The sequence below is a fragment of the Clinocottus analis genome, unplaced genomic scaffold, assembly GCF_023055335.1.
Source record: "Clinocottus analis isolate CAN_PGR_092001 unplaced genomic scaffold, fCliAna1.0.p SCAF_25, whole genome shotgun sequence".
Classification (NCBI taxonomy): domain Eukaryota; kingdom Metazoa; phylum Chordata; class Actinopteri; order Perciformes; family Cottidae; genus Clinocottus; species Clinocottus analis.
The window spans coordinates 4,289,089-4,305,000 of record NW_027175987.1 but is presented as its reverse complement, the minus strand read 5'-3'; the positions used below and the strand labels follow the sequence as shown (position 1 = coordinate 4,305,000).

The 15,912-nt window shown below is 41.7% G+C and overlaps 1 protein-coding gene across 2 annotated transcripts in view; it reads right to left on the bottom strand.

Moving 5' to 3' along the window:
• Nucleotides 1-428: 428 nt before the first annotated feature.
• cep350 (centrosomal protein 350) overlaps nucleotides 429-15,912 on the bottom strand; it is a 30,198-nt gene continuing 14,714 nt past the window's right edge. Inside the window, exons 16-37 of one of the 2 annotated variants that reach the window (XM_068591202.1) lie at nucleotides 15,710-15,900; nucleotides 15,372-15,535; nucleotides 14,838-14,948; nucleotides 14,529-14,669; nucleotides 14,228-14,355; nucleotides 14,014-14,121; nucleotides 13,692-13,909; nucleotides 13,241-13,455; nucleotides 12,870-13,148; nucleotides 12,607-12,756; nucleotides 12,067-12,227; nucleotides 8,496-8,740; nucleotides 8,194-8,405; nucleotides 7,650-7,791; nucleotides 6,949-7,109; nucleotides 6,617-6,750; nucleotides 6,464-6,519; nucleotides 4,511-6,366; nucleotides 3,579-4,106; nucleotides 2,852-2,998; nucleotides 2,591-2,713; nucleotides 429-2,032 (exon numbers count right to left, since the gene is read on the bottom strand). In XM_068591202.1, the coding sequence (XP_068447303.1) occupies nucleotides 1,862-2,032; nucleotides 2,591-2,713; nucleotides 2,852-2,998; nucleotides 3,579-4,106; nucleotides 4,511-6,366; nucleotides 6,464-6,519; nucleotides 6,617-6,750; nucleotides 6,949-7,109; nucleotides 7,650-7,791; nucleotides 8,194-8,405; nucleotides 8,496-8,740; nucleotides 12,067-12,227; nucleotides 12,607-12,756; nucleotides 12,870-13,148; nucleotides 13,241-13,455; nucleotides 13,692-13,909; nucleotides 14,014-14,121; nucleotides 14,228-14,355; nucleotides 14,529-14,669; nucleotides 14,838-14,948; nucleotides 15,372-15,535; nucleotides 15,710-15,900 (5,641 nt within the window). In that variant the 3' untranslated portion in view covers nucleotides 429-1,861. The remainder of the gene's footprint in view (nucleotides 2,033-2,590; nucleotides 2,714-2,851; nucleotides 2,999-3,578; nucleotides 4,107-4,510; nucleotides 6,367-6,463; nucleotides 6,520-6,616; nucleotides 6,751-6,948; nucleotides 7,110-7,649; nucleotides 7,792-8,193; nucleotides 8,406-8,495; nucleotides 8,741-12,066; nucleotides 12,228-12,606; nucleotides 12,757-12,869; nucleotides 13,149-13,240; nucleotides 13,456-13,691; nucleotides 13,910-14,013; nucleotides 14,122-14,227; nucleotides 14,356-14,528; nucleotides 14,670-14,837; nucleotides 14,949-15,371; nucleotides 15,536-15,709; nucleotides 15,901-15,912) is intronic. The other variant, XM_068591203.1, reaches the window with a different exon arrangement.

Sequence of the window (15,912 nt, the reverse complement as noted above, 5' to 3'; positions counted from 1 at the left end):
CCAGATTACCACGCTTCTACACAACCCAATGTTTTTGGGAACAAATGTTCAGCTGGCTACTTTTACAACTGATAAAGGAAGAGGACAACCACATGTGTTTTCTCATGTCAAAGAAAGTACATTGACTGGAAAAAAGGAAAGCTTAAATCCAGCATTTCAGTTCTGTCCTCTGATGTGGTTCTTCTTTTGTGTCCCACGTGCATACTTTATATAGTTATTCTGCGTTTTGTGTATGTAGTGTGTTTGCACAACCGAAAAAACAAAAAATATATCTATATAATACCAGCATTGATGCAAAAATTACTTGATTTTTGAATGTCAATGGAAAGGTTTGTCCCCCAATGCTTACACAAAAACAATGTTGAATGGGGGTTCAAAAGCTTCAGTGAGAGCACAGAAAAATAGGAATAAACCGCAAATAGCTGGACTAGTATTTTCTTGCTGGTTGTATGAGATGATTTCAAACTGTGAACGTAAGTACACGGTGTCGTACAAAAGGGAGACAACTGGACAGTTGTGGCCCCATTGAACGTCCTACAGAACACTTTCAATGAATCATTAACACTACAACGTTGAAATCTGAAAACGGTTTTCTCTCCGTCTTCTTTTTCTCTTTTCAATAGCATTCCTTAAACCTCCTCTATAATATATTGCTGTGTTCACGTTCACATTTCTTTTTGTGCTTTTTACAATTTCAATACATGTTAAAATCTTTTCTCTATATGTTGACAAAATCATTTACAGTTCAAAATGTTCCGTACTTCTCTAATCAAACATTTTCACGCAATAAATAATATAATTATGGAGGCAAAATGTTTTCAGTGACACTCTAGTACAGCGCAGTCGGACAATATTTGATCTGTGACCATTTCTTTTTTTCTAACTTTCTTCCAGCCCACTAGTTTTAAAATTTAACAATGATTATAAAGTTAATTTGTTGACTGTCAGAATAATCTATACATAGTCCCCAATTTAAAGTCAAAGCAGCAGGACAATGATGCAAAACATGCAGCCAAAGCAACTGAGGAGTTTCGGGGCCAAACAGTGACAGGCGGCGTCAGTCACCCACCAAGACGTGACGAGCAAAAAGCGAATGGCTGCAATGTCGGTGGGTCAAGGACTTTTTTTAATTTAAGGCAGGCTTACAAACGCCTTGAATGGAGGGCTGATCACCCAACGTGAATGTAAAAACCCTCAAATTACAGCTAAGAGTTTAACCTCATAATCATTGTTTAATTTCAAGGAACTGGATTACAAAGCAAAGACGATAATGTGTCACTGTCAAGTCACTTGTGGACTACACTGTATATTCTTCATCTGCTACTCTATTATAATTTTTTAATCCATACATATTTTTACTTTAAGATTCAATATAAAATATGACAACCTAGAACCAACCTCGTGTTCTAGGTGGATTTTAATTTACAGTCCCCTATGGAACGATCAATTTAGCAGCATTTATGGACATTAAGTGCGAACAAATTGCGCAATCTATCCCATTGAAACATCCACTCATTCTCCGACTGGGATTTACAAAAGAACCAGTCCGGGAGGTGAGAACTGAGACAAGGTGGTGTTCAGGTTTAAGAAGGCTGGATTGCTCAAGAGGCGTTTCGTGTGTAGAACAAATCACATCACCACAACAGTTAGCTGAAGCAAAATTCAGCAAATGAATGTCACAGAAATAAGTAGGAGTAGTTTAGTAGAGAGGTAATGCTGGGACTGAAGGCATCTGAGGGTTGCTGTTGGCACGTCAGCTGGTGGAAGACCGAGCGGCGGGAAGTTGGCTTGAGTTCATCAGGGTGGGAAAAGACTGGGATTGAGCTAGAGGTTGTAGTTTAAAATCTAAACAGGAAAGCTGTCAGGAGAGGGAGTTTTCTCCTCTGGCCCTCTTGTCGTAGATCAGCGTCAGCACGTTTGCTGTGTCCTTCAGCAAAGCATCAAAGATACTGTCTGCCAGCTGCATCTTGACAAACAGCTCGTCCTCATCATAGTTGACCCACTGGGCTTCCTCCTCGTGGAGTTCCTGAACCTGGGAGACAAACACAGTGACGAATATCAGTGGTTTGTATTGTAATGAGTAATGTGAAAACATCTCTTGATTCAAACTTAAAATTAACTTTCACTCAATCACTATTTCAGGGCTGGATGACTATAATTTATAATCAACTCCTGTACATCCTGTTATTCTGAAATAAATTAAAATTGTCTTTAGAAAAATGGTATAAAATAGGTCTGCTCAACCCGCTCTTGTACTTGTGTGAGGAACTATATGGGGGCTAGTTGACGGGAAATATACCGCAAACAATCGTTTTAGCCAGATAAAGTGTTACTTCCAGTAAACATAAGTAAAGACTGTAATACAAATTAAAATGTGTTGACCTTAAAACTTCCAAATATGAACATTTCATAAAACTGCTGCTGGATGAGCAAAGAAAGACAAATTCTAATATTATCCGAAAGGAGAAGAAAAAAAAGAAGAAAAAGAACAACAAGAACAAGAAGAAGAAGGCATGATCGTGTGATCATGTCACACAGGACAAACACAAAGTTTGCCCAAAAACCTCAAACATTTATTTTTGAAACCTACCAGAATGTGATCGACTCTGTCTCGCTTCTTTTTGCCAAATTTGAGCATCTTCTGCCAGTCAGTCTTCTGGCTGTGATCTTTCGTCAGACCATACAGTTTTAGTACTTCTGCTGAGATGATTTCCTGGGACACAATGTAAAAACACCATGTCATCAGGTGTGTAAAAGAACATTGAAATATAGAAGAACTAAGTAAGTAGCCAGTGTGTTTGTCTGAGGTTGGTACTTTTCAGACACATAAATGTAGCATCTCTTTCTGTACCTGGATGTTGGTGAGGTCTCCTGGTGTCTTCACTCTGTGGAAGAAGGAGGACTTAAGTCGACGTGGTTTGACCCACTGAGGTTGATTAGTGTTGGGGTCCTCAGTATAGATCTCCTGAAGCATCTCCCACGTTAGGTCATACACAGCCTGGGGAGTGAAATTAATATTAAATAAATGTGAGCTAATAAAGCTGCAGTAGTTTCTCAGGTTAAGTAATCTTATATGAGGTGAGTGAGCTAGCATGTCAATATGTCAGAAATATTTACTGCTTAACATCTCTTGGCATTTCAAAAAAAGTGTTTAACCAACAGACAATATCACAAGCAAGCCTGAAGTTTATCAGGAGCAGAGTGATATCCAGTGATATTTCAAGTGAAATAGTTGTGTATTCCTGAAAACATCAACATACTAATTAGAGAGGACTATGCAGAATAATGGAAACTTGTCTGGCATTTAACCTCAGTGAACTCACTCCGAGTAAGTGTCGTCTTTAAGACGACACTGCTGTTGGCTTAGTGCTACGGAAGCAGAAGGACACTTGTGTGCTGATTTTCAACAGAATTATTGTTCGGGGGATCGAAAAGAAAGTCAAGGCTTGCCCGGCTTGCTTTTCTTCTAGTTTACACATTGTTCTGTAATACACTTGCATTGATTTTTTTCAGTGGGATATTTGTCTGGTTGTTTTTGTTCTATTTCTTTTTTCATGTTTTGTAAGTCTCCTTTTCACCTTTCTGTAGCTGCGGACGCAGAGGACCTCCGGGTCCTGGCTGCTGGCCTCTTTACCCAGATACTCTTGTGATGGTTTGGGGTTTGGCAGCTGTGACAGGGCCAGTGCTCCCTGCTTCCCCAGGCCACAGCTTTCCCAGATCTCCTGGGCGGCAGCATGGACCATTTTCTCCACCTCTGTGGCTGAGTGAGGCACAACCATGGCAGGCTGCTCAGGTAGTTTAGGGGGTAGGGGGAGAGGTAGCTCAGGTCTAGGTGGAGTCTTAACCTGCGGTTCCCCGCCTGGTGATAAGCACAGCCCCCCCAGGGCCGCTTCGACTGATGCGTCAAACCTCCCCAGCCTCCCTTCCTCCTCTTCTTCTTCCCTTTGTTTGAGTCTCTGCTGTTCTCTACGAGAACTGAGGCCAAAGTCCTCATCAAACCAGTCCTGATCGTCACCCAGCTCATCTAGCAGTTCACGGCTCAGTTCCAGCTCTGCTAGTCGCTTGGCGAGTTCCTCCTGACCACTAGCCCCCAACACAGGACTCTCCTGTTGTGAAAGAAATAGAGAAAAAAGTTAATTTCATGCTCGCTTGCAATTTTAGATAACCTTCCATAAATATGAAGGTCTAACGGCACCATAAGAGAACAAGTCCCAAAATAAATGATTGTTTAACACTTTTCAACAAGTCTTAAAGAATATTCTTTCTTACTGATGTTTCAAACACAAAAGGCTTTCAGCAAAGAGCACAAAATTTAATAAAGTCTGTCAACATGAAGTTGGACTTTGACTTAGCACATACAGAAAACAAGGGTTCTCCAGGTCAAATCAATATGTACTGTTTGTCAGTAACACAACAAACAGTGCTGTTATTTCCACAGTTCAATAATATTCATAGTGTTTTTTGCAAGATTCAGTAACGGGTCACTAAAGAATTAGAAAGCTTCACTCACCGGTTGGTTACATAGCTCTGGAGAAGACAGCTCTTCTTTTTCTGTAGGTAGGAAGAAGGGAAGACCATCTTTTTGTTGCACTGAGAAAAACTCTTCTCCAACATGTTCACCAAACAGGTCTTCATTCATCTGGTTGGCAGCTTCTATCTTCTGCTCTTTAGCCCTTTTAATTGCTGCAAACTGCACCAAAGTGTCTTTTACAAAGTTGTTGAGGAGGTTGTCTGCAAATGTGTCCAGCAAGTCTCCATCTTTCTGTTCTCTTGTATCATCCCTGATATCTGTAGAAAGATTTGCAGACCCAAACTGGTGTTTTGAGTCTATCTCTTCATTTTTAACAAGGGTAGTAATGTCTAGCCGACTATGCTTCCCATGGCCAATATTGTCCATGCCAGAGATGAGGATGTTGGTTGGTACATCTTCAAAGTCCAACATTATGTCCCGAGTGTTGCCATTAGAAATGTGAGGCTTGGATTCTTTGTAATGCTGCGAATTGAGGTGGGATCCAGTCTTGTGAACAGACTCATTCGTTATCTTTTCATCTCCAGGCCCATGGACATCGTTAGACGTTTGTTCATTCTTACTCTTCAGATTTGCTTGTTTTGTGGATTTGTGCTCATCTGTTTTAGGTTCATCCACACCTTTATCTGACGGATCACCACAGAACGAGTCCTCATCCTCCGTGTTGTCTGTGTAGACCTCAAACTTGTCTGGCAGGTGTGTAATCTTGTCTGGAGGAGCAAAGATACCATGGCTCTCAACACATTCAAAGTATACCACCCCATCATAGGTGCCGTTGTTGCTACCCTCAGACTTATCCAACTCCACGCCAGCCCAGAAGCCATTAGCAAAGCTAGTTGAACCTTTGAATCTTAAAGTGCCAGGCTGTACCCCACCAACAAGAACTCGATCTGCGATGTTAAAACTTGGCATTTCATCTGCAACAGGCAAAATGGGTGGCGAGTGGCTGGAATTAACAATATCATTGCTGTCATGTTTGGAGTCTTCTGTGTGGTTCTGAAGATCCAAAAGTCTCGCAGATTGGGGAGTGGCTTCACTAATCCCTGAATGGTGACTCAGCTCTTCAGCTATTTCCTCCTCTACCTCCTCATCATGGCTGTCATATAGTGTGGCTCTGCTCGGGGATTCTTTTCTCGAGCCCTTGATCTCTGTAGGAGCAACTGAGATTTGAGAGGTAGGCCTCGAACTATGACGCACCTCTCTGGGTGAAGAATCCACCGAAGACTCAAAGTCATCATGATAACCATCTACTATAGGTGAGGAGCCCTCAACATCCTTTTTGGGTGCCTCCTTCTTTGAAGAGAAGGCAACAGAGTTGGGAGAGCAGGAATGGTCAGTGGGTGCAGCCGAATGCGACTTGTTGGAGGAGATAATATCAGATTTTACAGCTTCTTCAGCTTCAGATGTTTTCCTTGTTCTTATTTTATTATCTTCTATGCTAACAAATGGAGAATGTCTATGTTCTTTGCCCTTGTAGGAGGAAACATGTTTAGATGCAGAGAGCTTCTCTTGGGAGTCGAGTCGGTCTTCCTTTTCTAGTTTGTGAAGATGTTCAGAATGTTGATCCTCAAACGTGGAGCTTACTTCCGCCAGCTCATCTTGAATGTCAGTTCTTTGATATAACACAATGTTCTTATCCCCAGACCTAATCATCTGTGCCTTGGCTTCCTTAGAGGAAGGTCTTAAAAGTTCCTCTGTAGACAGGCGGCTCCTCGACCTTGAGGGCAGACATTCTGGGCTGCCATCTACCGGGATTGGAGTGACTGTTGGTGGGTCTTCGTCAGACATTTCTTCAGACACTGAGGTGGATCTACTATAATCAACTTGAGGTAGACCATCTGGAATAATAGGATAGGGTCACATTATCATTGGAACATTTGCGAAAAAACACGTTTAAATAGTTGTTTGTATATTAATTATGATTATATTACTCACTGTGATCCAATGAAGCGTCACTTAGCTTCCTTTGAGAGATTTTGCTGGCTTCAGACCTGAGAAAAAATAATTCTCTTTAAATTGAACACCAATCTTTTCAAACTAATATTATAGTATAAGATATGTTGTCATGTTTACATCTCATTTTGGTACCTGTGAGCAGGTGGTTTAATGCTGCTCTGCTCCGGGATTGAGGTGGAATCTTTAATTTGGGACTTTGTATCAGGTGTTGGGTCTGGCTTCTTGTTCAGCTCTGCCTTAGTTTTCTCAATTAAGGTGTTATAGCTCTGAAAGGAGAATGGGATAATAACAGTTAAAATATGAAGAAACCTGTTGACAGTACATTGAAAAACACACATTCGCAATCACATAATCATCCAAGTTTATTTAGATGTGCAAACTACATTTAAACATTCAAACTACATTTGAACATTCAAACATTCAAACATGTAACCATCTAGAAGCCCACCCTCGTACACATTTACCTCCAGCTGTTTCAGTAGGCTGGCCTCCTGTGCCTTCAGGCGATCCTTGTGCCTCTTCTTCTGCTCTTTCTTTAGCTGGTAAGCCATAAACTTTCGTTTTCTGAGTTCTTCCTTCAGGGCCTTGATACGGCTCTTTATGTCAGTCTGGTCTGAAATGAGTTCTGAAGGGAAATGTTGATGATAAATCACAGTTAGAATGTGAAACCAGTGCCAGATCTCTGATTAGCAGAGGGTAATCCAACTTTGTTCCCACTCGAATGCAAACCCAATTCTTTCAGATTAGTATACATTTTCTTTATTAAGAATGTGCCATTTTTGGGCATGTTGCTTTGCCTTGGACCCAATGAACAAACAGTATTACAAAGATTAAACCAAGGTTTAAACAGTGGCCTGAAAATGAATAAAACACATTCAGGTACAATGCAGGGCCAGCAGAACTGTCTTTGCTTGTGCAGTAACTAAGTCCAATGCGATGTGTGCTCCTATCCTATCACACAGCTAAGCAGGTTATGTATCAGGGAAGTGCTTGCATAATGTATTCCTGGCAGCATCACATTATGTCTGACTACAGAGCGCCAGCAATATTTCCACTCTTGCTTCTTTACATCTTCTATCTTGTTTGAGAACTACCAAGGACTATCATACACCCCCAAAAACCTTATACATTCAGTGTATGTGTGTTGAATTAGTGGGTAACTCACCAGTCTGCATGAGCATGGGAGATTCAGTTGGCTGAGCACGGGCCTGGTTGGTGGTCCGGGACGAGGAGTGAAGCTGCATCTTGGTTTTGCTGCTGCCATCTGAAGGAGAGGCAGCAGGGCTGTGGCTGCCTCTGAGTGGAGACTGGAGAGACAAAACAGCAGGAGGAGGAGCGGAAGAGAAAGGAATATTACTTCAAGATCTCTCAACACAGTCAGATCGAGCATGCCTGGATAAATATTTTACATGCATAATGAACCAACAAATGTATAGTTACACCATTTCATGTCCTTCACACAACATAAAGCTGTGTGTATTTTCAATACACACAACATAAAGCTGTGTGTATTTTCAATACTTCAATGAAAGATGGCTAATCACCCTAACATCATCTAGACAAAATGATTTGGATAAAGTTGACTGACACCTGTTCACGATAGCAAACTTCCAATCTGTCAGACACGCAAGATCAGTTGCTATATTTACACTAAAAACTATCTCCGCTACCATCAAAGAGATGGGACAAAAGAGTGAAAGAAAACCCACACTTATGCGTACTTGTCCACTGGGTGACAGAGAAGCAGAACTGAAGTCCTGGGTGTAATTTGCATGGCTGCTCCTCACAGAGCCCAAAGGTGTTTCAGGGATCGACACATGTTGTAGTGAAGATGGGCTTCCTGGTTGCTGGGACATAAGTCCCTCTGTGTGTATACTGGACTCAGGTGTTGCTGAGTAACTGCCACCTTCACTCACAATGTCTGAAAACATGTAAAACAGATAAACAAATTAATATTGACCTAATTTTTACTTTAAACCAGGCAAAACCAGCTAGAATCATGTTGCTTCACCTTTCTCGCTGTGAGTTCTATGCCCTGAGCTGCGATGGTGACTGGGGCTGGGGCTAATGTCGGAGATCTCCTTTTCCTGGGGCTTTGCCATGTCTCGAGGTGTTTGCCTGTCCCATACAGCCAGGGCCTCCTTTTCCATCCTACGGACCTCTGCTTCCTCCTGGTCCAGACGCTGTTTCCACTGCAACAGCTCCTCAGCATGGTGACGCCTCTGCATTAGATGCTGCTCCCGCTTTGTCAGGAACCTGGGGAGGGTAGGAAGGATGGGGGAAAAGAATGGGGATATAAGGATGGAGTGGAAGAGGATGGAGAGAAAAGGAAAAAATGAGGAAGGAGACAGGAAGAAGTCGGGTGGTGAGGAGATGAGGTAAAATGGCAGAGAAGAGGGACAGAAGAGAGGTTTGACAAAGGCATTTATCGTAAGGAATGAAAACGTGATTTTGCAGATGCAAGCAGACCCAAATCACCTGAAGATCCAGTTATCACTGCAAAATCCCCTCAAACCACTGTCAAACCCACACATACACACCCAATACATGCTTTACATATTACTTTCTCTGGAATAATAATTTGAATAAAGAAGTGTATAAGCACCGATAAAAAAAAACAAGCATAAAGTGATGACATGTCACTCAGAAGAAAAGAGCAGGGAAATTAACAGTGAAGATGTCAGATTCATGCATCAAACTGAAACCCAGGGGTTAAACGCTGATTAGGTGCAGTCACACAGACAAACAAAACCACACACACACCTCAAACATAAATAGAATATATAAACTAAATAAATAAAAATGTAAGCGGAGACAGTTACTTCTGTATAAATGTGTCTCTTTTTAGACATGTAAGGATAGCAAGACATAAACACACAACAGTTCTTTGTCTTGAACGAACAAGAGAACTAAAATCTAACTTATGCGAAGTCTTGTAAACATATAGCACATATATCTGCAGATGTCTATCAGAATAAAGTGCAGTCAGGTATAGCTGTTGTGTAATGTGGTTCCCCACAGCTATGGGTGCCATTACAGTGCAGTATTATTTAGCCTTGATCTAATTTAGAGGTCTTTCTCTTGACCTAATGTATACTGATGACAGGCTAGAGACTGAAGAACCAGACGGGGGGAGGGGGAGGGTTAGTGCCTTCCCAAACTCTATTACAGCCAATGGCCATCTGTACATATTATCCAATCCTATGCAACAGTTACCTAATAAAGAGGGTTAGTTAAGATTTAGTGGGTTCATTAAAGAGATAGACCACTCTATCTCTGATATGTTTTCTGCAAAAGTCCTTTTCTGTAGCATTCTGGTTTAGTCTCTAAACATTTAGTACCATGACTGGGCTGGAGCTGGCCAGCCAGCGGCCACAATATGAAGGACATTGAAGAGAGATGCACAAAACATTATTTCCAAGAGGCAAGAAAGGAACGGAGGAGAAGAGTCACAAATTTAACACTACAGAAATTAGTGAAATCCCAGAGTTGAGTCTGAGATTTCCATCCAACAAGGAAGGCACCTATTAAAATTAAAATAACCTTTAACCTTTACAGAACAAAATTCATCTCACCTCCATTATTGTCAATGTAAACACTGTTTTTTTGTTTTATCGCTCCACAACAGAATGCTTTGATGTGCACACTAACAATACATTATATATTTAAATTAAACTTGTCAAAAGTTTTTTTCCCCGCAAGGCAGCCTTCCTTGGGCACTTGTCATGCTTTCGCTCAAACTCTCCCCAATGCAAATTCCATCCTGGACACAATCAAACACATTCAATCAGTTATCATTCACAGTCCCACCCCTATAAGTTCCCAGTGCCAGAAGATGAACACAAGCATGTTCCATGGGGTGGGGATGAGGCAGGGCAGGGCTAGGTGGAGGTTCTGGGGAAGAGGTAGAGAGCACTGTACAGTACCTGGCCAACTGGTTGCAGATAAAAAGCTGGAATTTAGGGTGGAGGTTGGGGAGACAGACACTGAGGGAGGCCCAGTGGTGGGCCGTGAACACAGAAAGGAAGTGGTGGACAGGAGAACAGTGTCTACAACACACAAGCACGCAACAGACCAAGTCAAAAGAGTCACACAAACATGGGTATGGAAACATACAACACACAAAGTAAGAGGGGGAAAACGTTAAAAACAGACACAGAGGGAAAAGACAAATAGAAAGAAAGAGAGAGAAGAGTGATATGAGCAAATGTGGTTTGATTGCACCTGATGTTTCAGTATGTCAGGTTTCTGTTTGAATATCGCTTCTTTTAAATGTTTTGGGAATCCATGAACCAATTAGCGAAAATGTGGGCGTCGTGCATAGGGGGTTTGCTGGAGGTATGGTCACTGCCAAACCTGCTTATGGAGGGGGTGAAATGATAGTTATCAGTAACGCTGATTGATTCTTAAACAAATTACAGCCTGAGGTAACACTTACAACCTTAGATGAAGGGACATTTGTTAGTGTGTTACATGAAGATAAATATATAGCGAACATTTCCTTTGACTTTGATCAACAACAGGACAGTGGTAAGAGAGAATGACTAAGAGAAATAAAGAAACAAGTGGTAGTCTGTTAAAATGGCAAACATGCAAGCCAGTAAAGGCATGGTCCGACAAATATCTAAACACTATTGCTTTAGTTAAATTCTCTTCATATTTATTTTTGTATTTAAATGATGTTACTTTTATGAATATAAACAAATATAGACCAAAACATTTTGAAAGCTACTATTGAAAGCATGTGATTAATAGCCAAGTTATAAATCCTAAACCCCAAAACAATTAACCCACTTGTTGGAGCTACCCGGTCATGAGAGGCTCTACAATCACCTGACCAAAGTTGTTGGCCAAGTCTAAAACCCTGGGAGACGTACGGGAGCACCAAACGCTTGTAATTACATGTGAACTCGATAGAAACTGAAGTTTGCCTTTTCTGTATAAAAAAAGCATGCCTCTGCAATTAGAAGATGCACATAGTGTTACAATTATTTAAGATGCTTAAATGCTGTCTGATGTTCTTGCTTTTAAACATTGTTTAAGGCGGCAACACACAACTCGTATGAAGACCCTTCTAAAAAGTGCTGTTAGGTAGCATACATTTAAAGTTAAGGGAGGCATTGTAGTAGAGAGTGGCTTCTTGTCGAGTTTAAAGGGATAACAATACGGAGCATGCTTATCTATTATATATACATTCACACATCTACTGCATTTTACACAGCAGAAGAAAGATGGCGTGCACTGTTTTTTTCCCCATTAGTTCTGACTTATCATAGTCAACTGTAAAGCTGTAAATCTAACTAAGTTTTACTAATTTAAATAAAAGCTCTACTTCAGGTGAAGTGTGAATGGTGTGTTATGCAAGAAAATACCAAAAACCTAAAAAAAAAAAAGTAAAAGTATTGCTGAGCATTCCTTCTGTTTTTTGAAAATATTTGACGAGTACAAAAGAAGCTAACCTCAAAGGGAAAGGCAGCAGGACATCACTAATAAGAGGTTATGACTCCTGATAATACACTTTGTCAAATGGTCTGTAAGCTGTAAGAACCCAATTTATATTATAAATAAAAATAATGATTTACTTCTCATCTGTGTGAAAGCGCATCTTCTTGAGCTTTTGCATGATGTTGCTGGTCTCACTTCCAGAGACGGAGAGCGAGGGAGAGGGGCTGCGGATATCATCAGGGTGTCTCAAGTTGGGCGAGGCTGCCTCGGACACAGGGGTTTCCGAAACAGGAGTCTCCTGGGGGATGAATATAGGACATTTCAGAGAGGCCAAGTCATACAAAAATAAAAATGGTAAATGAACATGGCACCATGTTCTATATAAGTATAATTTCCTTCATGATTCCATTAACAGCTATGCATATCGCCCTCGTGGGTTGGTAGACGGCTGTATCAGCAGTAAGCACTGTATGAGCGCTGGGCAATGCGTCAGTGAGTAGCTTACCAGTGGGACACACACAGCTTCCATTCAAATGATAGGTATCGAATTAAGCTCTGTTTCAGTATTTGTATAGCTTTAAAAAAAGGTACTGGTATTGGTGCTAGCATTGGTGCTGACATTGTAATTTTTCAAACTATACAAAGCCTTGGTGATTAGTGACTGTTGCACTACTCACAAGTGGTGCTTCATCCCCAGCATATTTGAGACGCTCTTTCAGTCTGAGTGTAGAGTTTCTCATCCGCTCAATCTCCTCCTGCTGCTTCAGCAACAGCTGCCTCTCCTTCCTGGCTGCTTTGTTGGCCTCCTGAAGTCGCTTAATCTCAGCCTGGGAAAAGCAGTACAGTGGGAGAAAAAGTTGGTTAATAAAGTAAAAGGTTAAGATGACACTATGCCCCAAAGCACGACTGTTGCTTGATTTCCTATTTCCACCCCATGTACCTGTTCCTGCTGTAGTTTCATCAGGAGGCCCCTCTGTTTCTTCCTGATGGGTGGCATTTTGTCATCCTCACCCTTGTCCCTCAGCCTCTTTTTTTGGTGCTCAAGCCAGGCCAGCTCAGTTCTGGTCTTCTCTTTGACAGCTTTCTGACGAAGATGTAGAAGAGAGCTCTGGTGTTGCAGTCTTACGTCCTCGTCCTTCATGTACTGACGCACCATGTCCATGGTGAACTGGGAAAAGCTGTCCTGTCCGCCAGAAAAGGCCATGTTTGAATCCTGAGCCTGCAGGAGAACAGAGATGAAAAGATAGAGGTTAGCTGACTTTTAAGGATATGTATGTTGCCAAATGTTTGTAGACCACACTGCCCTCTTACCTTTAAGATATTGTGTGCCCCTGAAACCAATGTTGTGTTGTGATTGGCTCCATCATCCTCTGATTCCTCATGGTGGCGGGACTTCTTCTCTATAGTCCCACGGCGGTGCGCCTCAGATGGCAGCAGAGAGCGGAAGGAGCGCTCTTCAATCTCATCCTCTGTCATGGATTCATCAAATTTGAGGGAGTACTCTGTTGCAACTGACGTACTGTCTCCTGGAGGGCGAAAATTAAGATAAGCTTAAAATGTTCTGGTGGCTTGTGTCCACAGTTTTGACTTATAGAAAATGTGAAAACCTTATTTAATCTTTATTGCAGTATTTCTGTAACAATGCAGGGACATGTTTATACCAACAGCCCCTGACAAATGAATACATAGGAAATACTGGCATGTTTACACATGATAAAGCAAGTTGACTTTTAAACGAATAGCCATGTTTGCCATCCAATACCTATCTCATCCACTGCAGAGGGGATGCTTTCACTGCAGATGGAGTCATTTGCAGCTGTTAGAACTTCCTCCTCTATGGAGCTGCTGCCTGCTTCCCTCTCTGCCCTTACTTCAGCTCCTCCCTTCCTCCATTTCCCCTCTACTGCTTCTTTTTTCGTCCGATCTCTGTGCTCTGGCGAGGCTTGAGACGGGCTATGTTGACTGCTAGAGTCTGCTCCACTGAGAAAGAAAAAATGGATAGATTTAGTGTCGGTAGGTTTTTCCTTCCCCAAATCTAATGGAAATCTGAAAAATTATTGCTACAAACAAGGCCCAAGCTGTACCTGAGGTTTGGTCTTCTGAAGGACAGAGAATCAGAGTAACTGGGGCTGTTAAACGAAGACAACGGTTCTTCTGGCCTGGTCTTTCTGCTTGACACCTCACTAGAGAAGCTGTAAGAGAGCATGCAGAAGAGACCGAAACATTTAGAACAGATACTAAATTCAAAATGGAAGGCAGTATATATAAATAATTAAAAAAAGGTGTTTTTTAGTTCACCTATCAGAGTCATTTTTGTCCTTTTGCTGCTTTGAATAGGAGCTCGGCTGTTCTTCTATGATGGAATCAGAAACATCAGGGTGGACAACCAAAGCTCCTGTTATCTGCGACCGAGCCAATTCTGTCATCTGATAGACAAGAAAATAATGTACAAATATGATTATTGATTTGATGAGTCTTACACTGGTCTTACTCTTTCCTCCTTTGCATGTATTGTTATGCATTTACTGAAACTCAACAATCAATTGGCTTTTGTTACAAAATGAAGACAGGGGCTGTTTTCCAGGCAGGGATTGCTAACCTCTTTGATGTTTCGGGCAGTGTCAGCTGTGTACCGTGCTGCCTCAGCTTGTTGAGTCATCAACTTGGTAGTTGCCTCCTGGAGGCCTTCCAAGGTCTCTTTTTGATTTGCCGCCAGGTTTTCCTGCAGTTCTATATGAGCCTGGACAAAAACAAGCATTGACATCAGACACAGAAAAAATAAGCACTCGTACCTTACAATTCAAAAGGTGAGGATGCAAACCCTAAAGTTACCATTAACAAATGCACATACATATTATTTGTGCAAGTAAACTAACTGATGGTGTGTGTGTGTGTGTGTGTGTTGTACCCTGGCCACTCTCTGCCTGTTTTCCTCGAGCTGTAGCTGTGTCTCCAGGGCTTCCCTTTCAGCCTTGATCTTCAGCTCATAGAGGTCATGCGCATGACCCTGCTGCCTGGCCTGCAGGGTCAAAGTTCAGAGAGCAGGTCAATACAGTGCATCAATACACACATTAGTCAGGTAGTAACTCACTCTAACTTATGTAGGCCAAAAAAGTATGTTCTCTTTATCATGTAAATTTGATGCAGCAACAAATAATTTAAGTCATGGATGAATTCAATTTCAGAAAAGATGTGTGTAAAAAAAAAAGTGCAGATATGACAATTTAGGGCAAAAGTGGATATGTGCCATCTTACAATCATTAAAATATTAAGCTTCATAAAAATTATGAAATCATCACTCATCAGAATTACTAAAGCTGAGCGTATTCTTCTCTTAATTGTTTAACATAAACCCAACTGTTAATATCTTAACATTTTAGACACAGCTGAATACACAGCAGAGCTACTTTGTAGTCATTATCGACAGTCTCGTTGACTTCACCTTGAGCATCTGGGCCAGTGACACGCTCTCCTGCTGAGCCATGGACACACCCATCACCCTCTCCACGTCACCTAATTGTCGGACTGATTCCTCAATGGACTCCAGGTACTGGAGCTCTGCCGTCATACGCTGCTGCAAGACAGCAGGTGAATACTGTTGTTCACCTGTGAAAAAAAAGGGTGGAGAGAGATTAATAAAAGGCTATATTGGTGGAGTGGGTCGGACCTTTTCTGTCTTCATCTCGACAGTTGTGACTTTAGCTAAAAGCAACATTCAGTCTTTAAGCTCTGCTTCACATAACGTCTGTTGTTTATCATGTTAATATGATTTTGATCTACCTGTGGTCTTGGTTTCTGCTCTACCACTGCGTGCTGTGGTGCCTGTGTTTGGATTATTTGCCCCTAGAGAGGCACTTCTCATAGGCTCACTGGAAGAGCCTGCTTCTGGAGGAGAACCAGGGTATGGAGAGCCAGACGGAGAAGTCTTTTTGGGCCTGGCTGCTGGAGACTTCTTACTGTCAAGACCCAAACTACAAATAAAA